Below are 25,844 nucleotides of genomic sequence, written 5' to 3' on the forward strand. Positions count from 1 at the left end.
TTAAGCTGGACATTGATTTCTGTGTCTTTGTTCAGAGCTGCCGTCATCTGTTGCATGTTTCCATGATGGTGACCATTGAGAAGGATAAGCTGGGACTCTGTATTAATATTACTGAAAATAGGCTTGTTGTACTGGGTAAAAAAGTTTTAATAGATCTATAAGTGGAAGGGTCATGTTCTGTAAGACATGGCTCATGTGTCCCCCTGTTGTAGTGTGTCCTGTCTCATGTCTTTTGTCCTCTCTCCTCTGTTTTTTTTTCATCCTCTCTTTTCTGCTGTTTTTCTTCTGTCTTCTAAACACTGCAAAGGAAAGAACTGGAATTTGTCTCATCTGTGTTGCATGGTGGGGGAGGCTTCCAATCCCCCTTTGTAATACTTGACCTGTAGATCAGCCCTAACACCTTTTGTAATTAGTTTGAGGTTACCAAAAATGGACCTCCTCTGTATACATTTATCATTTTAGTAAGTATGTAACTTTCATTTTCTTGTTGTGGTTAACTGAATTTATGCTTTTGAGAGAAACGTATCTGAAACATTTATGTATTTTTTTTCTCACTTGACAGTCAAAACATTATAGAACAAATCACATTATCATGACCATGGGATCCGATTTCCAGTATGAAAATGCAAACTTGTGGTACAAGAACATGGACAAATTGATCAAACATGTCAATGCTCAGGTAACTTTTTCATGTTTATAGGTAACTGAAGAATTTTAAGACATGAAATCATTGTATGCTGAGAGTGGTGTACATTGTGCACATGAAATCTGATGTTTTTATTGTAGGCCGAGAGAGGTGTACATTAACTAAATCGGATGTTTCCATTGTAGGCTGAGAGAGGTGTACATTAACTAAATCGGATGTTTCCATTGTAGGCTGAGAGAGGTGTACAGTAACTAAATATGTTGTTTCCTTTTTAGGCCAAGAGTGGTGTACAGTAACTTAATCTGACATTTCCGTTGTAGGCCGGGAGGTGTACAGTAGCTAAATATGATGTTTTCATTGTAGGCTGAGAGAGGTGTACAGTAACTAAATATGATGTTTTCATTGTAGGCCGAGAGTGGTGTACAGTAATAAATCCGATGTTTTCGTTGTAGCCCGAGAGTGGTGTACAGTAACTAAGTCTGATGTTTCCATTGTAGGCCGAGAGAGGTGTACAGTAACTAAATCTGATGTTTCTGTTGTAGGCCGAGAGAGGTGTACCGTAACTTAATCTGACATTTCCGTTGTAGGCCGGGAGGTGTACAGTAACTAAATCTGATGTTTTCATTGTAGGCCGAGAGTGGTGTACAGTAACTAAATCTGATGTTTCCGTTGTAGGCCGAGAGTGGTGTACAGTAACTAAGTCTGATGTTTCCGTTGTAGGCTGAGAGTGGTGTACAGTAACTAAATCTGATGTTTTCATTGTAGGCCGAGAGTGGTGTACAGTAACTAAGTCTGATGTTTCCGTTGTAGGCCGTGAGTGGTGTAAAGTAACTAAATCTGACTTTTCCATTGTAGGCCAAGAGTGGTGTATGGTAACTGCTGAAAAGCTGGGCATTGGGTACAACATCTTACATGATCCAGGTGGTATTCAACATCTTATAGTTGCATGGTTGTATCAGAAGTGGGTCTCTGAAGTTATGCAGATAAGTGGCTAGTTTGGGACATTTCAAGGCAAGTAGTACATAGCAACCATCAGTAGGATGGCCAGCACAGTGTAATGGGTAGGAGAAGTCGTCCAGAGGAGAATGAGAGTGACTTGCCATATCCTATGTAACCAGGTCTTTGTCTGGTGTAGTATGGCGATAGACTTGAGAGAATGATCCTTTACCTCCATATTAAAGAAGCAGTTGTCAGACTGGGAAACAGATTAAGATGAAGAGAGAGAAATGTGGTGTTTTACTGAACTAAACTAATGATTTGCCTTGTTTGTTAATAAATATATATATAATATGTGTGTGGTGTGGGTGTGCACATATGTGGGGGGTGCTAATAGATAGGATGAATGAGAGAGGCAGTGGTATTGTGATGCCAATAGTAATAAGGCATTCCGATGGTAAAAGACAAAATGCAGCTCTTCATACTAGTAGAGCAGCCTTCCATGCTGCAACAGTGTATCATTGCATGTTAATGTAAGGAGTAGTGCAGCATTCCATGCTGCAACAGTGTATCATTGTATGATAATGTAAGGAGTAGTACAGCATTCCATGCTGTAACGATGTATCATTACATATTAATGTAAGAAGTAGTGCAGCTTTCCATGCTGCAACAATGTATCATTGCATGCTAGTGTGAGGAGTAGTGCAGCCTTCCGTGCTCCAGTAGTATATTGCATGTTAGTTTGAGGAGTAGTGCACCCTTCCTTGTTGCAGCAGCATATCATTGCATGCTGATGTGAGGTGTAGTGCGGCCTTCCATGCTGCAACAGTGCATCATTGCATGCTAATACGAGGAGTAATGCAGTCTTCCATGCTATGTTATTGTAAGGAGTAGAGTAGACTGTGGTATTTTACAGTGACAACATGTTCCTGTAGAAGTTAAATATTTTAATTAAGTAAAAATGTTTAAAGAGAGAGGGATGCGACAAGAGGCCTATTCCTGGGGCTGAAATAGCAGACAGTTGTAATAATAGTAGGCAGTATACAACAGGGTTTCCTCCTCTCCACATGTGATAAGCTGTTTGACTCATCAACAAGTTGATTTGTTGTTGGTGGTGAGAATCAGTATTTCCCTCTTTTATTGCCCTTCCTCTGCTTGAGCTGCTTAGAGCTGTATAGCTTCACTTTTGCCACTACCAGCTTGTCCTGTAGTAAATGGTGTAGGTATTTGAGGTGGCCCCCTCCATCTACCTGGGAACTATCTACATTCTTTCTGTGCCACAAGCAAGTATAGAATCATCATTGAGGTATGAGAAATGGGTAGTATGTTGCTGGGTGGCTGCTTTCAGACTTGGCTGAGGACTTTTTTTTGGCAGGGGTAGATTATGTTTAGTGGGTGCTGGCATGCAGTTACTTAAAATAATGTTTCTTTTCATTCTGTCACATGTCCCCCCAGTCTTCATCCTGCTCCTTATTTAACTTTTTTAACTTTTTTGCTGACTTTACCTCTGTTCTCCAGCAGGAGGCATTCCTTTGGACCTTATCTTGGAGGGATAGCTGCTGTTGGGATGATCTGTGTGTCCCTTGCTAGATTTTTAGTAATCTGTATTGGCAAGTGGAACTATTTATTCATTTATTTATTTGCATTTATTTACCAGGATAGTCCACTGGGCCAAAGTGAGCCCATTTTCAGTGGAGGCCCGGTGCAAAAAGCTCCAGACATGGCACAACAGTGCAAATACAGAATATACAATCCTATTGGACAAACATTATACATAAATATGGAGTCATATAGGATATATATATATCTATATATATATATATATCTATATATATATCTATATATATATATCTATATATATATCGTGTCCGCCCAAAACCGCGTAACCCAAAAGTGCGCATCCATAACCGCGCTCCCTTAAGCGCGCACCCGAATGCACGCTTCCATATGCGCGTATACATATGCGCGCACCCATATGCGCGCGTAAAAATATTCAGAACACAACGCCAAGTATGACTTGGGGAAACTTCCTCAGTCCATAGTCAGCCCGACCAGCACTCTAGAATTACTTGTTAGGAGGAAGCAGAAGAAAAAGAAAAATAATTCAACTTCTGCTCAAAATCTGAAAAAAAACATAATCAGAGAAGAAATCTCACAAAGTGCTTAGTAGAATACTTTCCCTTTTAAAAGGTAAAAACTTGCATGGAAATGCTAATACTGTTCAGGCAAGTAAAAATAATCTCTAGCTTTATGGACATGAAATATTGATTTTAGATAACATATTACAGTTCAAAAGTATGCACACTTTTCTTATAAAGGTAAGGTGGACACTGCTGCAACTACTGGTAATACCAGAACTAGACTGGATGTATTTATTGCAGCCATGGTTAGCTGTATTAGGCAGCTGCCATGTATATAAATCTAACTTGAATCGTATCTATCTATTTATGGCCTCCTTGATCCTTAGCAATCTGGATTCAGATGCTGACATAGTACTGAGCCCACCTTAGATGAAGTGGATAATGGCTGTGCAGTCAGAAAGGATCACCACTGTTCTTCAGTGCCATCCTTCTCCAAGTCTCAGCTGCATTCAAGAGTATCAAACAAGGATAGCTTGACCATGCACCATTATAGTCACACTGCAGCATTTCTGATTGGAGTGATTTTTACACTTGTTGCTATATGCTGAATGTAGTTGCATGCATTAATTTTTCAGGTGTTGATCTCTGTGATCTGGAGTTGTACAGGTCTCTACTTTGATTCTACTGCTGGTTAATGTCTGTAGGCTTCCATGTCAGCTCCTGGTAATTACTGCTGAACTGCAGCCCTTCAGTGGAAAAACTAAATATAATTATAATTATTTTACTTATTTTAATGCTATGTTTATTTTATTACGCGCATATGAAATGCGCGCTTTTGGGTGTTTTGATATCGCGCGCACATGTCCTATTCTTCCAAACCCGCGCGCGCTTTTGGCTACGCGCATATGGCAGCGCGGTTATGGGAGCGCGCTTTTGTCATGCGCGCTTTTAGGGTGGTGCCATATATATATATATAGATATATATATAGATATATATATATATATATATATATATATATATATATATATACTATAAAGCATTGCGTAAAATTTAGGCTAGTAATATCAGAGAACATGCAACAATCGTCCTTATAACAGTAGATCATGGCTAGTAATATCAGAGAACATGTAACGATAGTCCTTATAGAGGTAGATCATGGCTAGTAACAATACCAATGAACAGTAGGTCCGGATGTAGATAGGAAGAGTGAGGTGTAAGATAGTACTCCCTAGAAAGTTTGTTTAGGCCAGATGCCAGGAGGTTAAACCTTAAGTGAAGATTAGGAATAGAGAAATGCAGTCTTGAAATAAGAGCAGCTAAATGTATAGCATTTCTTTGATAGTAAATGTAGGAGGGCAGTCTGTCAGGGAGGGAGAGTACATGGATAGGGATATGTAGTGCAAGACAGGAAGAGACAGGGATAGGAGAAAGGGAGGAAAAAGAGAGGGGCACGAGTTGTAGGAATTGCATCCTTAGAACAGGTGAATTGCTATAGACTGGTGAGGTATAGTTTCAGAGCTCTTTTAAAGAGAGGGATGCTGCTGATCAGTCTTATAGACTGAGGAAGATTATTCCATAGTTTAGCTACAGTAAAGGAATAGCACATTTGTCATCCTGTGTGAATTGGTTTTACTACATTTAGGAGCAGGTGATTATTGGATCAGAGAGGTCTGGTTGATATTGACTGAGTAGAGAAGACAAGGAAGGGCAGCTAGATAGTTATAGATACATTTGTGTGCAATGGATATTTGAATAAGAAGCAGGTGATGTGGAAGTTCCAACCAGTTTAGTTGGTGCAGAAGTCAGCAGTGGTGAGAAGTGTAACTTGTGTAATAAAAATTTGGCTATTTTATTATAGCATGATGCAAGTTTGGATTTGAGAGAGGCCTGAATATTGGTCAGGAGGGGGCACCGTAAAGAAGAGAGGGTAGCAGGAAGGAGGAGGTGAGAGGTAGTTTGGTCAGGAGGGGGCACCGTAAAGAAGAGAGGGTAGCAGGAAGGAAGAGGTGAGAGAGAGTTTTGTGGAGTGGTTGAGGAAGTATTTTTGTCTATAGAGAGTTCCCAGTTTTTGGTGTGTTTTTTTTTAATGTTGGTCTGAATGTGCAGGTCAAATGTCAAATTTTCATCTAAGATGCTTAACAGTTTGGTATGTGGTACGACTTCAGTTATTGTGCTGTTTTGAGCTTGAATGGTAAAATTTTCCTCGTTTAGTAGAGTGGATTTTTTGGGTAAAAAAAGAACTAGTTTTGTTGGGGTTTAGGGCAAGATGGTTGTTGCACATCCATATCTCTCTTGCAGTGAGGGCATCTTGTGTGAGTGTAGTTCAGATGACGAGTTGGTAGCACAGGTTGTGGAATCAGCGTATTTTATAACAGTATTTTGGGTAAGAGAGGTGTGCAAGTTATTGATAAAGATGCTCAACAAGAGGGGCCCTAATATAGATCTTTGTGGGAACCTGTGGTGGTGTCGAGAAACGGAGAGAATGAATTTTGCCATTTGGTTGATTGTTGCCTGTTAGTGAGGTAGTTTGAGAACCAGTCTAGGGATTGGGATGTGTGATACCTATGCCTGTCAGTTTAGTGAGGAGGAGAAAGTGGGAGATGGTATCAGAGGCTTTGGAGAGGTCTAAAAAGAGAGAGTGCACAATTTTTCCATCATCTCAGGCTTGGTTAACTGTGTTGGAGAAGGATATGAGAGCTGTAGTAGTGCTATGACCAGGTCGGAATCCATGTTGAGTAGAAGAAATTATTTGTTTATGAAGTAAATAGTGAAGTAGTTGGGTGTGGATGTATTTTTCCAATATCTTGGAGATGGGTGAGAGGATAGCAATGTGTTGAAAGTTGAAGATGTCTGTGTTATTGCCTCCTTTAATGCACAGGCAAGATGTATGCCTTTTTCCAAATAACAGGGTATGTAGTATTCTAAAATAGATCTGTTAAGAATGCTGATGGGAGCAGCTATAGAATTTGCTGCGAATTGAAGGAACTCAACAGGTAGGTTGTCTGGGGAGTTGGTGCATGGTTTAAGCTTTTGGAGCAGCTTTTTTATTGTGTTGGTAGGGATAGGTGAGAGAGAATATTTGGTATGAGTAGGGCTGTCTTGAGGGGAAGGGTTGGACGGAAGGGTGGTAGTTAGTTTGGCAGTAGTACTGATGAAATAAGATGTAGCTATTTCTGTGGGTATTTTGTCAGGGTTTGGGCAAGGATTGTTATTTGACCCAGGGTGTAGTAAGGGAATTGATGGATCTCCAGAACTCTTAGGTTATGTTTATGAAGTTTTTGTAAGGTAAGATGATGATCGTTTTTGTCTTTTGACTTAGCTCTTTACTTGGTTATGGAGTTTTGTATTTTGTCAGGTCGGAGATGTTTTTGTTTTTTTTTGCCAGTGTTTCCATGCCTTTTCCCTTGCAGTCATTAACTGTTTAGTGGATTTTGTGAACCAGGTGGTGTGATTAGTTTTCACCTTCCTTAGAATGAGTGGAGCTTGGTCGTCTACGACCTTAAGAAATGTTGAGTTAAAGAATTCAATTGCTTATCTAAAGGGAGGAATTTTTGTGTGTTCCAATTGATATGTTATAGGGTGGTATTGAATGTGGTCAGACAGAAATGAGAGAGGTCTCTTATTTGTTGGTAGTGATGTCTGCTAAGTGATGTAGCTGTTTTTCAAACTATGAAGGCAGTTATGTGGTCGCTAATGGTATTAGGGAGAGTTCCTTTGGATACAGTCTTAGCTGTGTCAGGGACCAATATCCAATCCAGGATAGAACGACTGTTGGTTTTGTTTGGTCTAGTTATGTCATTAATAAGTTGGGTGAAGGAAAATAGGTTTATACTGGAGGAGGGATTTTGGTGGGAGATGTCTAACCAATTGATATTAACATCTTCTATGTTGTTGGAAACCTGTGACAGTATTTCTTCTAATATTGAAATATCATTGCCAGGAGGAATGTATGATGCAATAATGTGGATGTTTTTGTTTCAGCGGAGGAGAATTGAAGGATAGGCCTGCTGTAAAATACAGGTGTTAGGATATGTCTGGCAGACTCCTCCACCTTTTTTTCAGGGATGATCAGATCTAAGACAGGTAAAGCCTGGGGGAAAGAATTCTGTATCTTTAATATAGGGCTTCAGCCATGTTTCAGTGGCGGCTATGATGGGTTTATTGTGAGTTATCCAGGAGTGGAATTCTGGTATTTTGTTCTTGATACTTTGGAGGTTAATGGTTATAACGTTTAATGATTTGTAGGAGTTGGGGATAGCAGTGGTTGTGCTTGGGCCTGGGTTGGGGTGAATGTCGCCACATTAAAGTAGCTTAGAGTTTCTGAGTCTTAAGTTTTGTGGGTAGTTATGAGCTGAAGTAGTGTTGTTCTTGGTGTAGAGATGAAAGCATGTGAGAAGAAATTTTTTTTTTTTGAGCATATCATCACATCTGTGGCATAAAGGGTAGAGGATATGTTAGAAAAGCTGGTAAGTGAATGTATATAATGGGTTATAGTGGCTGTAGAATGGTGCATGATGTAGGTATATGTGAGGTTAGTTGTATTAGCCGAAAGAATGACAGAGATAGGGTGAGGAGTGCAATGTTAGAGGTTAGTGACATAGTGTAGGAGTGAGAGTTGTTAACTAGTTTAGGTAGGCTTTAAGTTGTGAAGAATAGAGGGAGGCAAAGGTAGAAAGCAGAAAGTTTGAAAAATAAGGAGTGGTATCTTAATGATGATCTTAATAGGTGTAAATTATTGATGTGATGTGGGTGTGCATGAAAACGGTGTGTGTGTGTTTAATTGGTGGAAGTGAGGTGATGGGAGGAGCTATAGTTAGAATAAATGTAATTGAAATGGGATGGGTAGGAATGGGGGTAAGGGAACAGAGAGAACCCAAACGCAACAAGGGCAAATGGAGCGAGCCGATTCCCCGATGCAGGCTAGAAGCTAGTGAACAAAAAAAAAAAAAACGGTCAAAAATATCAGGTAAACTTTGTTTGGAAGAGAGTGTGAGAGCTCAGATAAAGACTGACAGATCTTTTACAAGTTAACACACCACTAGAGGCAGGGAAAGCCCAAAGAGCAGAAGGTAGATAGAAGTTGGGAGATGGAAGGTGAAGGGACTTGCAGGCAGGTCAGAAAACCGGGAACAGGAGAACTGGGAACTAGGTTGTTGGCATTGCATTCTGAGATTCTTTCCTTTGTTTCAGGAAGCTAGAACAATGTGCTGATTTGTAATGCTTTATGGATTCTAAGATCATTTGCTTATCTTGTTCTGAGCTTCCTATTTTTTTTTTTTTTTTTTTTTTTTTTTTTTTTTTTTCAGCAAGCAAACTCCAGTAAGGTTAATGTATTCTACTCCACTCCAAGTTGCTACTTGCAGGAGTTGAACAAAGCTAATTTATCTTGGTGAGTATATCCCTGCTGAATTCATTATAATGTTAACCATGGTGGTTCTGTATAATGTCTGATGTTTACATTGTAAGTAGTGCTTCCATCATATTATGGTAAGATCATTGATTAAAGTCTGCTATTTATGAAAGTCCAGACTTTTGGGAAGTTTGGCCTAATGGCCAAGAAGCACTAAACGAATAGAATGGACATAAATTCATCATAGCTACCTAAAGTTACATGGATATCAGAAGTGAATGCAACTTCTATTGTGATGAGCATGACCTGTCCATTTACCTTTGTAACTGCTAAAACAGCACTGGGAATGAAGCAGTACCTGGTCTGGTGATCCTTTCCCTGGACACACATTGTCATTGTGTTGGTAAGTAAAACTTCCTTTGGTTTCCTGTTTTGTGAATAGATGGTAACACACAGGTAACAGCAACAGCTAATAATTTTTTGGAGATGCCTTTGAACTCATTCCTGAAAGATAATGTTCTCAGTTTAGAAAGTTCATTTCCAGCTTTTTAGTTCAGTCAAGTGAAAGTCCTGTCTAGCAGATGGAGAAGATTAGCCTACTCATGGCTGAGCATATTTCTGTCAAGTGCTTTTTCTTCATAATGCCTTGATCTTGGTTTGTTGAGCATGCACAGACACATGGGACTGCTGTACATTGTAGTGAAGTTTTTCCCTGTGGATTTGGTACATATAAGTAAGGAGTGTACATAGAGAGGAGGCGTGCCCCCCCCCCCCAATTTTATTATTCTTTCAAATGTTTTACAATTTAGGAATGTTAATAAAATGCAACTTTTAAGTATGGTGATTTGATTTAACACTCACCTGTAAGAGAACCTATTGCCAGTGGTAGCACTTTGCTGAGAAATAGTAACCCTTCATGTGATAGAAGACTGCAGTACAAAGAGCAAGAAGTTGTTTCCCCTGTCATATGTTTAATGGACTATAGTTAGCTCATATTTCTCCTGTGATATGTTTAATGGACTGTAGTTAGCGCATATTTCTCCTGTGATATGTTTAATGGACTGTAGTTGGCTCACATTTCCCCTGTCATATGTTTAATGGACTGTAGTTAGCTCATATTTCTCCTGCCATATGTTTAATGGACTGTAGTTAGCTCATATTTCCCCTGTCATATGTTTAATGGACTGTAGTTAGCTCATATTTCCCCTGTGATATGTTTAATGGACTGTAGTTAGCTCATGTTTCCCCTGTGGTATGTTTAATGGACTGTAGTTAGCTCATATTTCCCTGTCATATGTTTAATGGACTGTAGTTAGTTCATATTTCCCCTGTCATATGTTTAATGGACTGTAGTTAGCTCATATTTCCCCTGTCATATGTTTAATGGACTGTAGTTAGCTCACATTTCCCCTGTCATATGTTTAATGGACTGTAGTTAGCTCACATTTCCCCTGTCATATGTTTAATGGACTGTAGTTAGCTCATATTTCCCCTGTCATGTTTAATGGACTGTAGTTAGCTCACATTTCCCCTGTCATATGTTTAATGGACTGTAGTTAGCTCATATTTCTCCTGTGATATGTTTAATGGACTGTAGTTCGCTCATATTTCCCGTCATATGTTTAATGGACTGTAGTTAGCTCATATTTCCCGTCATATGTTTAATGGACTGTAGTTAGCTCATATTTCCCTTGTCATATGTTTAATGGACTGTAGTTGGCTCATATTTCCCCTGTCATATGTTTAATGGACTGTAGTTAGCTCATATTTCTCCTGCCGTATATTTAATGGACTGTAGTTAGCTCATATTTCCCCTGTCATATGTTTAATGGACTGTAGTTAGCTCACATTTCCCCTGTCATATGTTTAATGGACTGTAGTTAGCTCATATTTCTCCTGCCATATGTTTAATGGACTGTAGTTAGCTCATATTTCTCCTGTCATATGTTTAATGGACTGTAGTTAGCTCATATTTCTCCTGTCATATGTTTAATGGACTGTAGTTAGCTCATATTTTCACTGTCATATGTTTAATGGACTGTAGTTAGCTCATTCTTCTCCTGTCATATGTTTAATGGACTGTAATTAGCTCCTATTTCCCCTGTCATATGTTTAATGGACTGTAGTTAGCTCATATTTCCCCTGTCATATGTTTAATGGACTGTAGATAGCTCATATTTCTCCTGTCATATATCTCCTGTCATATGTTTAATGGACTGTAGTTAGCTCACATTTCTCCTGTCATATGTTTAATGGACTGTAGTTAGTTCGTATTTCCCCTGTGATATGTTTAATGGACTGTAGTTAGCTCATATTTCCCCTGTCATATGATTAATGGACTGTAGTTAGCTCATATTTCCCATGTCATATGATTAATGGACTGTAGTTAGCTCATATTTCCCCTGTCATATGTTTAATGGACTATAGTTAGCTCATATTTCCCCTGTGATATGTTTAATGGACTGTAGTTAGCTCATGTTTCCCCTGTGATATGTTTAATGGACTGTAGTTAGCTCATATTTCCCCTGTGATATGTTTAATGCACTTTAGTTAGCTCATATTTCCTGCCTTCTGTAGTACGTTAGCTGGGAGTCTTCTTGGCACTTTGGATGTCAGGAGATGGTACAGTTGTGTAAGCAAAACCTACCATAACAACAAATGTCTGAATGATCACTGCTACAGTAGCCTTAACTGTATTGGGTTATATACTGCCAAGGATACAACAGCCAGCCAGCTTCCAAAGGTTCAGGTCACCTTCCGTACACCCAGACTGTCAAATAGCTTAAACTGAGCTGACTAAAATACAAGTTTGGGTGCAAAGCCATTCAGAGCTTTCCTGCCAAGAGAGAAGAAACTGAACTTTGAAAGGACAATGGAAGGAACAACAGAAAATACATGTCCATACCCTTGTATAAAAAGCACACAAGAAACGAGCAAAGGGGGTGGAAGGGGATGTTCACTGCAGCCGTGATCATTCAAACATCAACTGCTATGGTAAGTTCAGCGTACACAACTGTACTATGTTCATTGTGTTGATCACTGCTGCAGCAGCCTTAGCTAACTACATTAATGAGGTGGAAGGGGAAGAGTCCAGGAGCCCCTTGAGAATGGTCCTAGCAACGCTAGATCTGGACTTAGAGAAATAGCACTTTGTAAAAGTATGTACAGAGGACCAAGTAGCAGCTTCTAGAAGACTTCTAGAATCCAAGCCTTTCCAAAAAGTCATAGATGAAGCCTTGACCCTGCCTGGAATAGATTTGTTATGGTGAATATAACAAAATGTAATAGCCTTAAACAACCATCTGGAAATAATCGGTTTTGACCCAGGTTGTCCCTTCTTACCTTTCCAAGAAATGGACAGTTAATCCAAAGATCTGAAAAATTTATATCTGTGAAGATAATACCCCGAGTTATCCGTGGACATCGAAGGTATGGAATATCCTTTCTCCCTAAATTTTTATGGTCAGGAAAGAAAACTTGTAGATGGATAGTTTGACTTAAAATAAACTCTGATACCACTTTAGGCATAAAAGAAGGATTAGTTCTTAAAGAAACCCTGTCCCTATTGAAAATGAGATAGGGTTGACTCTCCATAAGAGCTTGCAAATCCAATACCCTTCTTGTAGAGGTCAGAGGAATCAGTAAAACTGTTTTCCATATTAAGAACAGCCCTCAAGTCAGCCAGGTTGTCTGGTTCAAATGGAGCAAGTGTTAGCTTCTCTATCACAAAATTAAGGTCCCAAGGAGGGGCCACTGGTTTTCTTGGAGGCCTGTTGTGCAAAGTTGTGCAAAACCCCTTTCAAGAACATTTTGACATGAGACTGCATTTAAAGGGGAGGATCCATGGGCACTCATTCTGAAATGGCTCATAAATGAACCCTTTTAGAGGAATAAGAAAGGACATAGGATCATAGCTCGCACAAATATTGTAGAACCAGAGAACAACAAGCCCTAAATGGGTGCTGGTTATGTTGCTAGCACCAACTAGAAAACCTTTTCCATTTGCTAATATATGGTTTTGTAGCAGCAGGCCTTCTTCTCTCCGTTAGTACCTGCAGCACATCTTCATTAAATAGGTGCCTAAAGGGAATTAAGACCCTATCATCCAGGTGGTCAATTGAAGTTGATTGATGTCGGGGTGCATCAAACACCCCCTTGTTCTTGTGTGAGTAGATCAGTCTTTGAAGAAGCTTGTGCTAATTGTCCCTGGCTGTTTCCAAAACAAGGGAGAAGCACAATTGCTTGGGCCAGAAGGAGACATTACACTGCTCTTGGGGGATACCTTGTGAATTGGAAGTATCTTGGATATTGGTGAAAAGGGTGGAAAAGCATACAAGAACACTCCTGTCCAAGGAACAGAAAAGGCGTCTTTCTTCCAGGCCTCCTTGCATGGAGTCTTGTAACAGACTCTTGCCAGTTGATTTTTCAGAGGGAAAAAAAGAGATTAGTTGAGGAACTCTCCACTGATGTATCAAATTTTGGAAGACCCCCTGATAGTTTCCATGTGTAAAGGTCTGCCTTGGTCCTGCTCAGCTTCTCTGCCACACAGTTTTGCTCTCACGGAATGTTGGATGCCTATAGAGTGAGATTGTGCTGTGAAGCTATATCCCAAGCAAACATGACTAGTCTGCAAAGTGAGTATGACCTGGTTCCCCCTTGCTTGTTGATGTACTACATGACTGTGTTATTGTCTGTAACCACTTGAAGAGGTCCCGGAGACCAAAGATGGTTCACAGAGTAAAGTGCCTTGATTAGGGCAAGCATATCCTTGATATTTGTGTTCATGTCCCCCTTGGTGTCCCACACCCCCTGCAATTTTTATCTATTCTAGAACTGCTCCCCAAGCAAAATCCAAAGCATTTGTGGTGACTAAATGCTTTGGAGCAGGGATGGAGAAAGGGAGACCTGGAGTTAAGTATATCTGTTGTCTCCACCAAAAGATTTCTCTTCTGACAAACCCCAGTACTAGGACTTGGAAGGGTAAATGGTGTTGATGCCGGAACCAGCATCCTGAGATATTCCCTGTCAGTGACCAAAGTCTGAGTGGAAAACCTTAAAAATAGAGTTAGGTAAAGATCTATTCATCCCTGTGGAAGAAAAACTCATTTAACTGAGATGTTTAGTTAATATCCCAGGAACACAATCCTGTGTGAAGGACTCAAGAAAGACTTTGAATGTTCCCTTAGAATCCCAATCTGTGTAAGAGATCTCTCACCCAAGAGAAAGAGAGATTCTTGACACTTTGAAAAAGACTCTGTAAAGGTAATCAAGTTTTCTAACTATGGAAAAATGTGGATATCCTGCAGCCTGTAATGATCCATAACTATATCTAGACACTCTGTGAATAGTGCTAGTGCAGTGGATAGTCCATTGGATAAGGTAGTGAAATGATGATGTGATCAGACATTTTTTATGGTTTTGTGTGTGTCTGGAAGTCTGAATGAATAGGGATGTGATGAGCATCTGTTAAATATAGTGTTGCAAGGAAACTTGAAAGAAGAAGTAGTAACGTTGTGAAGTGACATTTTGAATTAGGGTGCAATCATAAACAGGTTTAAGAAAGTTAGTTCCAGAAATGACCTCCAAGCAATTTTTGTTTTGCATTAGGAATATCCTTGAATAAAAGCCCTTCCCTACCTGGGAAAAAGGAACGGATTCTATCACTCCTTCGGATAATGAAAAACTGATGGAAACAAGAGTCTGATCTGAAGGATGAGGAATGATCCCCTAGAAAGGGGGGAATGTCCTACCACTGCCATCTATAACCTTGATGAATGTTTTTTCATAGCCTGTTTTAAACTGTCAGTTGCCAAAGAGAAAAATGGGGATTTCGACTTTCTGAAAGACAAAAAAGGGGTGTAGGGTGAGGGAGTTCACAAGGTCTCTTGAATAGTCACTCAGACTTGTTAGACTGTCCTTGGTTTTGGGAGGTTGGACACTTCTTTTTGAAACACCCTTGACATTTCTTCTTAAATGTCTGTTTGTATTTTGTTGAGACTGTTTATTCTGTGTTTTTTTTTTTTTTTGCCAAAACTGGATGAGGAGATAGAAAATCCCTTGGAAAATTTGGAAAAGGATGACTGAAAAAACTTGCAGCAGAGGGATCAAACCCTAAATCTCTGTTCAAAGAAGAATTTAAAATCTCATTTTTACCATCATCTGGGAGGGTCTGAGAATGCAGCCAAACAAACTTCCTTAAAACAGTACCACTGGCCATAGCCATGGAGGAAGTGTCAGTCAGATGCACTGTTAACAATGAGTACTGATCTGTGCGCTAGAAGAAACCCAAGTTATTTAAAGCAATTTTTTCTAGACAAGAACAAAATGCAGGTAACGTTCCTCATACTGTCACAGTTTGTCAGAACAAACTTTAACATACAAGCCTGACATTTCAAAATTCTGAAAAACAAAGTTGCAGAAGGATACACTTTTTTCCTGTAGTTAGCACTAATTTTCCCATCCTTCTCAGAAAGAGAAGGATTGGGATTAACTAAGTGCTTTCCAGCAGTGGGATCAACTGTTAACTGTAGCTGTTGGGTTAGGTTTGTTAATAGTGGATACAAATTTAAGACTGAGAATCTTTATACATCCTATCTGCGTTTTTAAGGGCAGCTGGCTGGCTATCAGAAAAATTGCAGGCAGTAACACAGACATCGTATAAAGCAGGCCGAATGAGAGGAATGGTTGTCAGGTCCCTTGGATGCGGTGTCCTTTGCTTTGGAGAGTGCCTTTAGCACATGCTGTTTTGTGTTGCTTTGGAGAGTGCCTTTAGCATATGCTGTTTTGTGTTGCTTTGGAGAGTTCCTTTAGCATATGCTGTTTTGTGTTGTCAGGTCTCTTGGATGAGGTGTCCTTTGCTTTGGAGAGTGCCTTTAGCACATGCTGTTTTGTGTTGTCAGGTCCCTTGGATGAGTGTCCTTTGCTTTGGAGAGTGCCTTTAGCACATGCTGTTTTGTGTTGTCAGGTCCCTTGGATGAGGTTTCCTTTGCTTTGGAGAGTGCCTTTAGCACATGCTGTTTTGTGTTGTCAGGTCCCTTGGATGCGGTGTCCTTTGCTTTTGAGAGTGCCTTTAGCACATGCTGTTTTGTGTTGGTTGGTGATTGGTTCCATCAGGAATAAGTGGATCTGCAGTAGAGGTCTCGGGTAAAATTTGCACTAAATTTATTTGCCGGTATGTTGGCAATATCCACCAGATTGGAACACTTTGTACCATTATGAATAAGCTCAGAGCAATGTTTTGTTATTTCTCTTTTATCTGACATAATTAAAGAAGGATTTGTAGCTGTCGTTGGCTAGTCTGAGTTCATGGGATGTCTTTGTTTTTTCTTATTTCCTTTTTTGTTTCTTGTCTAGTTTGATATTCTTAATTCAGGGGTAATTTGTTCTCTATATAAGTTTAGGAGTTTCTTCCTTTTATTATTTAGTTTATTAAAGCTTTAGGATCTCCTTGTTAGTTTGCTTTTAAACCTCCACATTTGCATGGATCTAGTTGGGACAGGTGTGAGTAGACGTTTTCTGCACAACCCTTTGCAGCGTCAACATTATGGAGAATTTTGTTTGAAATTTGTGATTCATTGAATTGTATATTTGTAAATTTGAAGTCTGAGTTCTGTGATGATTGTTTCTGAGGTTTGGAGATCAGAAGTTTACCAGTTTGTGGTCAGACTTGTCCAGTGAGGGTGATACCTTAGGAATGGCACATACAGATATATATTTTTTTTATGACCAGATAAAGTATATTCTGTCCTGCAGGAGGTTCATTAACAGTCTGGTCCATGGACATCTTGTTTATAAAATGTAAGAATTTGTATGCATATTCTGCATTAGTGGTTATATTCCACCAGGGAATTATTGGGTCATTAAAATCGCCCAGGATGACAGCTTTCCTACTTATGGGGTGTTCATGAAGAATGTTTAGCAAAGTCATGTGATTTTCTTAGCTGCACAAAATCTGATTAACACGCAAGACATTTAAGCTTCCTAGCAGAGGGATTAATCTTGACTTCGTCCTAGATAGCCAATGGGATCAGTTAGTGAACTTGCCATTAGAGAAGCCGTCTGGGGAGAGTGGGAGTAAGAAATTAACCATTAGCTCACCATGTGGTGGCAAGTATTTGAATGTTTTTGATTACCTGTCTTATAATGACAACTAATAAGGTATGTGTTGGGTATTTCCTCAGCTCCAGCATTGGACGAGCTTTGGTGAGCTCAGATGAGCAACATTTTGCATCTTCATGAGACTCCTGCTTTTGTGACTCCAAAAAAATGTAAAGAAGGGCAATGACATTTTTGATTAATGTAGAAGTATAAATATATTTTATTTAAAAGTACTTTGAAACTCTAGGAGCTGTATGGAGAATTAAATATTTGATACTGTTGTACAGGTCTGTAAAGTCAGATGATTTCTTTCCTTATGCTGACGGACCACATCAGTTTTGGACTGGCTACTTCACCAGCCGACCAGCTTTCAAACGCTATGAAAGGATGAGCAATAACTTCTTACAGGTATGAATACTCGGTGTGTAGTAGAAGTTGTTGGGCCTCAAAGTCATGCATGTCATTATTTCTGTGTCGCAGAATGTTTTGGGGTAATTATTAAATAACATACTAAGATTTTGGATTGAGAGTTGGGTGATGCATATCATAGTGAAAGTAAGCACAGTATATTGTGCTGGTCTTGCTGCATTTTGCTAGAACAAGACTGAAGAGGTTTTTATCACTTTCACTAGTTAAATTTTGTTTTTAAACACTAATTTCATCATCTGTAAATTCGTAGTGCAGGAACTGTGCCACATGTATCCATGGCTGAAGAAGTGGCTGGAAGCTGGTGGTTAAAATAGGAGTACTAAAAGATCACAAGCACAGCAGAGAAGGGATAGAAGCTGTGGTTTAATTTCAGCATGGAGTGAGTTATGTATTTGCTAGTTATATTATTTTTTTTTAAACTTCAGTTGAGTGTCGTTCGAAAGACATGTGTGAATGGGCGTGCCTTCGTTGAAGGTTGGACGTCGGGCTGGCACCTTGGCACCGTAAAAATCTACTGCCAGTCGTTAGCAGACCAGAGTTCCACTGTGGCGACCCCTAACCGGGGAAAAGCCGAAATAAGAAGTTTGACTGAGTTGCTTGTTGAGAATTAATTTTGTTAGTGGGTTTTCAGTTTATTTTGTTGGATTGATATACTGTAAAACTGGTTGTAGCTCGGGCTGTGTAGTTCATAGTATCTATCTTGCAGAGTATTTTTTCAGAATTTAAAAATTTGTTTTTATGGCATATTATCATTCACATTAGTAATGTGACAAACTCTGTTCATATTGGACATATATGGAGTGATGACTCACTCTGGCTATTGCACAAATAGTAATAGAAGAGACTGGTTAACTGTTCCAGTTACTAAGCAATTGCATGTTTATGGCATCGTGATCCTGTTATCTACTGTCATACTTTGACATTTGAGTTCAGCAGCCTTATGGATAGGAGGAAGAAACTCCTGTTCAGTCTAGATGTTTTGCAGTGTAAGCTGCGATATTGTCTACCCAAGGAGAGGTGGAAGAACGTGCCCTGCACAGGATGGGTGGGGTCATCTATTATCTTCCTACAAGCGCTTCCCACATACCTAGTCTCATGCAGCTCATCCGTGGATGGGACTGAGGAACCAATGATTTTTTTCTGCTGCTTTCACTATGCTCTGGAGAGCCTTGCTGTCAGATGCTTTGCAGTGTCTGGACCATACAATGGTGTTATTAGTGAGGATACCCTCAATTCTCCCCCTATGGAAGGCTTTGAGGATGGTCTGTGCCAGGTTTGCCTTTCTCAGTTTCCATAGGAAATGCAGATGTTGTGCCTTCTTCACTGTGTGGTTAATGTTAGTCTTCCAGCATAAATCACTGGAGATATGCACTCCCATGAACTTGGTACTTTTGACTCTCTCCACTGTCACCCTCTTAATCTCCGCAGATTGAAGTACCTCCTGTATCCTCCTGAAGTCCATTTTTAATTCTTTGGTCCTACTTACATTTAAGGCCAGATAGATGTTCTCAGTGTTTCACTGTTGCAGTCATTACATTTGGATTATCCTGCTGGCAGGTTGCCCTCAGTCGGCCTGAATTCCAAAGTCTTGGGTCCTGCGTCGGTTGCTGTCACCTCTTCCCTGACGTCAGGTCGTCAGGGGTATAGAAGATGCAGCCGACGCCATTTTATTCAGTCATTCTTGCCGCGCGGTGCCCGAAGCAGAAGTGGTTCACAAGTGCCGGTCGTCCGACTCCTGAAATTTTCGTGTTCGAGTTTCAGATCCGAAGTCTTCATTAAAAGCTAAGTACCCCATTGGGGAAACTTTTTTCTTGCTCCAGACCGATGTCAGAAAAAGTTAATAATTGTATTTCTTGTGGGAAGCAAATACCTCATAAGGACTTTCATTCTTACTGTATTCCTTGCCTAGGCCCTGACCACGACGTTGCTAGTTGTTGGTTTTGTGCTAGATTTAACCAACGCACTATTAAGCGTCGGTACGATTTTGCATTAAGCTATTTTGGGTGAAGATTTAATTATACAATGTCGTCGGATAGCCATCCAACTACTGGAGTTCACAAAAAACGTAAAGAAAAAGACAGGCAACCGAGGTCCAAAACCAACGAAGCTTCTCCTAAGCAAATTGCTGGTTCTCAGTGAGGCACTTTTGCAGCCCCTGATGCCCACTACTTTAGAGTTGCAGGTCGCTACCGACTCCCACGTGGAGTCGGCCAGGCCACAGGAAAACTCAAGGTTTTTGGAGCCTCGGAGATTATTCCCTCTGATGGGTCCAGAGCCGCTGAGCAGGCAGCGGCTTCTGAGGGTGTATTCAGACCTAAACAATTGTATATTAAACAGACTTCAAAAACAAAGACTAAAACACCCTTAAAGACAAGAAGCAAGTTCACCAGTCACAATGACAGGCCTCCATGCCCAAAAAACAGATGCTCAAAATGGCCGAAGACTTAATTACCTTGATCAGGGGTTCCCATCCCCCTCCTAATAAGAGGCCTAAGCAAGAGACAGGCTTTGAATCTTCAGATCAGGTTTCCATTTCTTCTGATTCCTCTTCTGATCAGGAATATTCTCTTCCCCCCATGAGGATTCTGATGCTGAAGAATCAATTCCTTCAGCTTCTCCTCCTGAGGACTACTCTTTTGGGGAAACCTTGCATACCATGAGGGAGCACTTCCACTGGGAGAGCCAAGATTTTTCAGAATCTAAGAAAAGGCTCAGAGACTTCCTTTTACTTCCTCAACACAGGCCTCTAGCTATTCCACCTGTTTTGGACATTGTAGATGTGTTCTCCGAGTCCAGTCTGACCCCTGACTCTTTACCTCCAGCTACTGTTAAGCCGGACAGATACTACAGGGTCCCTGACTCTCATAAATTCCTTTTCAAAAAACCTACTGCAGACCCAGAAACAATTTTTCAGGGTCCAAAAGGGGTCAAGGCTTCTACTGCAAAAAAAACATACCCCCTCTGATAGGGATTCTAGGGCTCTGGATAGATGGGGAAAAAAGATTTACACATCTGCTACTTTGGCTATAAGGGCCTTAAATTGCCAGTTTCATATGCTCAAATATCAGCAATATATCATGACACTGCTTAAACAGAAAATTATGGCAAATTCTGAATGTGCAGAAAACAAAGAAATGCAGGATTTATTGCATGCAGCTGAACAAGTTGGAAAGCATACTTTGCAATGTGGTTTTGATTCTCTGGAGGCCTCCTGCAGGGCCGCTGTTACGGGTTCTGTCATTAGGAGGCATGCTTGGTTAAAAGAACAAAATCTGCCTGACCATGTTAAAGCAAAATTATTAGATACTCCTTTACAACACGATACCTTGTTTGGTGTCAAGGCAGAAGAGATGTTAAAGAAAATGGAAGACAAAGCTAAATCTATGCAAACGGTCAAGGATTTCTTACAGGTACAGCCACCTAGATTTAGCAGACACTGCCCTACAAAGAATTGGTCCTTTCCAGTCTCAGACCTCAAAGGGGCAGATTCAGATGCCCTAGAGGCAGATCACAGCCGCAAGGATCCTATAGGTCTAAACAGTGGAGTGCCTTTACCTCCAAAGGTGGAGAGGACAAATCACAATCATACAGGAAACAGTCCCAATTACTTCCCCCTGCCTGTACCAAGCACTTCTCTTCTTGCAGCACCCTTAGGGGGAAAACTAGCACTTTTTTCTCAAAATTGGCACATTATAACCCAGGACAAATGGGTTCTAGACATAGTGTCTCAAGGCTACAAGTTTCATTTCCATACCCTACCAAGGGCAAACGGTTGGCCAGACCTGCCAAAAAATCAATGGGCAGAGGCTCAAAAACAAGTCGCAGCACTCATGGACATGAGGGCTATTCAACAAGTGCCTCAGCAAGAGCAGGGACAAGGAGTTTACTCAAGACTGTTCTTCGTACCCAGAAAGGACCAAGCATGGAGACCAATACTGGACCTGTCTATTCTAAACACTTTCCTGAATATACCAAAATTCAAGATGTTGACCTTACAGCAGCTTCTGCCCATGCTGGGCAGCAAGGCTTGGCTCGTGACTTTAGACCTAAAAGAGGCATACCTGCATGTCCCAATCAGACAATCATGCAGAAGATACCTCAGGTTCAAGGCTAGCTCAAAGCATTACCAATTCTCTGCACTGCCCTTTGGCTTATCTACTGCACCCAGGGTCTTCACAAAGTGCCTGGCACCAGTAATTGCTTACTGCAGACAGAGGAATACAAATATATCCTTACTTGGACGACTGCCTCATACAAGCAGAGAACAAGGACATTCTACTACAGCATCTGACATTTTGTGATGAGACGTTTAACATGCCTAGGGTACACAGTCAACAAAAATAAATAAAAACTAGTACACTCTCAAGAGATAATATTCCTGGGTGCAAGCCTAAATACAACTCCCCAGATGGCTTATCTCACTCCAGACAAAGGCAACTGACTACCTATTTCAAGGAAATGGCAACAAAGGCCCAGTTATCTGCAAGAAAAATTCTGCAGGCTTTGGGCTTCATGGCATCCTGCATCTTACTAATTCCATATGCAAGACTGCATATGAGGAAACTTCAGTGGTACCTAAAAAGTGTTTGGACTCAACATTGCCACAGTCTGGAAACAATGATTACTCTAATTCCCTGCCTGCAACAGGAGTTTTGATGGGCAAAGGCATGTTACCAAAACAAGGGACAGCCATTCTCACTACCCCCAGCCAGGCAGAGCCTAACGACGAATGCATCAGATTATGCCTGGGGGGCACACATGGCAGGAAGAGGCATTCAGGGCACCTGGTCCACAAACCAAAAGCATCTACATATCAATCGAAAAGAGTTGCTAGCTGTTCAAAATGCCCTGACAGCCTTCAGGAACCTACTTTATCTGGGACAACTACTGATAAAGACAGACAACACCACGGTCATGTGATACATAAAGAAGCAGGGGGGCACTCATTCTTATCCCCTGAGCAGACTAGCCATGGCTTTATGGGACACAGCATTGACTTACCAAGTTCATCTGCAGGCACAATTCCTGCCAGGAAAGGAAAACACTCTGGCAGACGAACTAAGCAGAAACTTCATGAATCCCCACGAGTGGTACCAAAATCCGCAAGTCTTTAGCATGATAACAAAGAAATGGGGACGCCCGGACATAGATCTATTTGCCTCCCCTCAAAACAATGAACTAAAAAGATTATGCACAAGGACTTATCACAGACAAGCTTGGAAAGTGGACGCCTTATTTTTCAACTGGAAAAACCTATCAGTATATGCCTTTCCTCCACTACCTCTCCTCCCCAAGGTAATCCTAAAGGTCAGGCAGGAGAAACCAAAAATTATTATGATTGCCCCAGACTGGCCACGCCAGTACTGGTATCCAATCTTAAGGAACTTGTCCCAATGCTCAGCCTGGACCTTACCTCAAATACCTCATCTACTGTCCCAGCAAAACAATCAGATTCTGCACAGCCAACTCAGGACCCTAAACCTGGCAGCATGGCGGATAATGTAGCCATACAAACCACCCCTCTCAGTAAAGCTGTGATGGATGTCATTTAGAAGCCAGAAGGCCTAGTACGAGAAAATTCTATGCTGGGAAATGGAAGAGATTTTGCACTTGGAACCAAGCTCAAGGAACTGATACAGCTGTCCCAAATATTCCTCAGATTTTGCAATACTTAACTGAGATGCTGGACAAAGGCCTATCTTTCTCATCAATTAAAATCCATGCCTCTGCCATTTCGGCTCATTACAATACAGAGCCACCACTCTTTTCTCATCCTTTATTAAGACAGTACCTCAGAGGAGCCAAAAACTTAAGGCCTCCAAGGAGCATGCCAATACCTGCATGGGACCTCCAATTATTTCTTGGAAAAACTCACCTTACCTCCTTTTGAGCCAGCGGCTACTGCAGATATAAACTTCTTATCTTGGAAAACAGCTCTGCTCCTAGCAATAACTTCTGCAAGACGAGTTTGAGCTACAGGCACTCATGGCTTTGGAACCCTTTATCATTTTTTATCCAGACAGGGTCTCTCTGAGAACAAACCCTACATTTATGCCTAAGGTGTGGTATCCAGTGTAGCCCTTAACCAAACTGTTCATTTGCCAACCTTTTATCCAAATCCACAGAACAAGGGGGAGAAAATTCTGCATTCTTTGGACGTACACAGACAACTTAGATTCTGCTTGGACAAAACTAAAGTTTTCAGAAAGACAGAACAATTACTAGTAGCATATGCCACAGCATCACAAGGAAAGGCCATCTCCAAGCAGACTATTTCAAAGTGGATAGGTCACTGCATTTGTTTCTGCTACTCACAGCATGGCAAACCAGTGCCTAAGGGCATTAGGCCACATCCAACCAGAGCTGCAGCCACTTCTGCAGCCTTTCTCAGGGGATTACCAACCAAAGACATTTTAGAGGCTGCCACATGGAGTTCAGTGCATACCTTTACAAAACATTACAATCTGCCTCTTTACTCTAAATCCAGGGCAGGCTTTGCCACTGCAGTTCTGCAGGGTCTCATAGCCGCTCCTAATGCTATTTAGCTCCAGCCCCCCAACCATAGCTTTGGGACTCCACCCAAATGTAATGACTGCAACAGTGAAACATGAAGAACATAGTACAGTTGTGTACTTACCATAAATGTAGATGTTCGAGTGTATTCACTGTTGCAGTCCAGGTTACTCACCCGCCATCCCCCTTATTTTTACTGGAACCTATCTTCACTTCTCTAATCTATACAACCTAGGAGGTGTATTTGCTTATAGATGAAGGTAAAGCTTATTTCTGGTGCATGTATGTTTTATTTATATAAATTTAGCCTACCCTTTTGGGGGCACCTGACATCTGGGGCAAGAAAAACTGAATAAAATGGCGTCGGCTGCATCTTTTATCCCCCTGACATCCTGACGTCAGGGAAGAGGCAACAGCATCCAACGCAGGACCCAAGACTTTGGAATTCAGGCCGACTGAGGGCAACCTGCCAGCAAGATAACCCAAATGTGTAATGACTGCAACAGTGAATACACCATCTACATTTATGGTAAGTGTACACAACTGTACTTTGCTATCGCACCAGCCTATTAGATGCTCCACCTCTAGGCTGTTTTCTCTCTGTTCCTGACAAGACCTGGAACAGTGGTATTATCTGTGAACTGGATAATTTTGTTGGATTCATGCTTGACCATGCAGTCATGCATCAACAAGGTGAATAGAGGACTCAGGATGCAACCTTGTAGGATACCTGTGCTCAGTGTGATACTGTTTGAACTATTTCCCACACATACCTTTTGGGTTCTGTTGATGAGAAAGTCCAGTATCCAGTTACATAGGAGGGTGTTGATGCCCAACTGGATCAGCTTTGACATCAGATTCTGGGGGATGACGGTGTTAAATGCGGAACTAAAATCGATGAACAGCAATTTGACATAGCAATTCTTGTTCTTTAGATGGGCCAATGATTCATGAAGTGCTATAGCTATAGGATCAGCCATGCAGCGGTTAGATCTATAAGCAAACAGTATTGTATCTAGTGTTGCAGGTAGGCTTCAAGAGATGTGGTTCTTGATTAGCCACTCAAAACACTTCATTACCGTAAATGTAAGAGCAACTGGTTGGTAATCATTTAGACTTGTTGGTTGAGATTCCTTGGGTAAGGGGATGATTGTCATATTTCTAAAGCATTTAAGCACAATGGTTAGATGCAGGGATATATTGAAAATATCGGACAGTTGAGAAGCACATTCTGTAAGAATCTTTCCCATAATATCAGGACCAGCTTGCTTTTCTTGGGTTTACTGTCCTTAATGTCTTCAGAACATCAGATGTGCTGGGACATAGCACTTCTTCACCCGGAGCTTACTTACCACAGTGCTGTTATCCATGTTGAATCTGCTGAAGTAGGTGTTTAGTTTATTCAGAAATTGTGTTGTCATCACATGGGGAGGATGCAGGCCTGTAGTCACTTATTGGTTCTATGCCTTGCCGGAGACGTCTGGAGTCCCTTTGGTCAGAGAAGTGTCCCATAATTTTAAGTCCATAGGTCCTCTTTGTCTCTTTTATACTTCTCCATAGATTTGCTCTGGCCTCTCTTATGGCATCCTTGTCCTTTGATTTGAATGTGGCATTTTGTGCCTTTAAGAGCTCATATACTTCACTAGACAGCCAGGGTTTCTGGTTTGCACATATGGTGATCTTTTGATGACTTACGTCAACACATTTTGAAATGTAGGCCATTCACTGATTCTGTATACTCCTTCAGGTCTTTATGTTGGTTCTTCTCAGCTGCCTTTGTAAACACCAACC

The 25,844-nt window shown here is 40.8% G+C and overlaps 1 protein-coding gene across 1 annotated transcript in view; it reads left to right on the plus strand.

Annotated features, from left to right (window-relative positions):
* Positions 1-25,844, plus strand: part of MAN2B1 (mannosidase alpha class 2B member 1) — a 1,009,708-nt gene that overhangs the window by 365,118 nt on the left and 618,746 nt on the right. The window contains exons 7-9 of the mRNA XM_044084731.1: positions 563-679; positions 8,971-9,053; positions 17,399-17,519. Coding sequence (XP_043940666.1) covers positions 563-679; positions 8,971-9,053; positions 17,399-17,519 — 321 coding nt within the window. The remainder of the gene's footprint in view (positions 1-562; positions 680-8,970; positions 9,054-17,398; positions 17,520-25,844) is intronic.

The sequence above is a fragment of the Protopterus annectens genome, chromosome 9.part0 (genome assembly GCF_019279795.1).
Source record: "Protopterus annectens isolate FY-2018-M chromosome 9.part0, PAN1.0, whole genome shotgun sequence".
Lineage (NCBI taxonomy): Eukaryota > Metazoa > Chordata > Ceratodontiformes > Protopteridae > Protopterus > Protopterus annectens.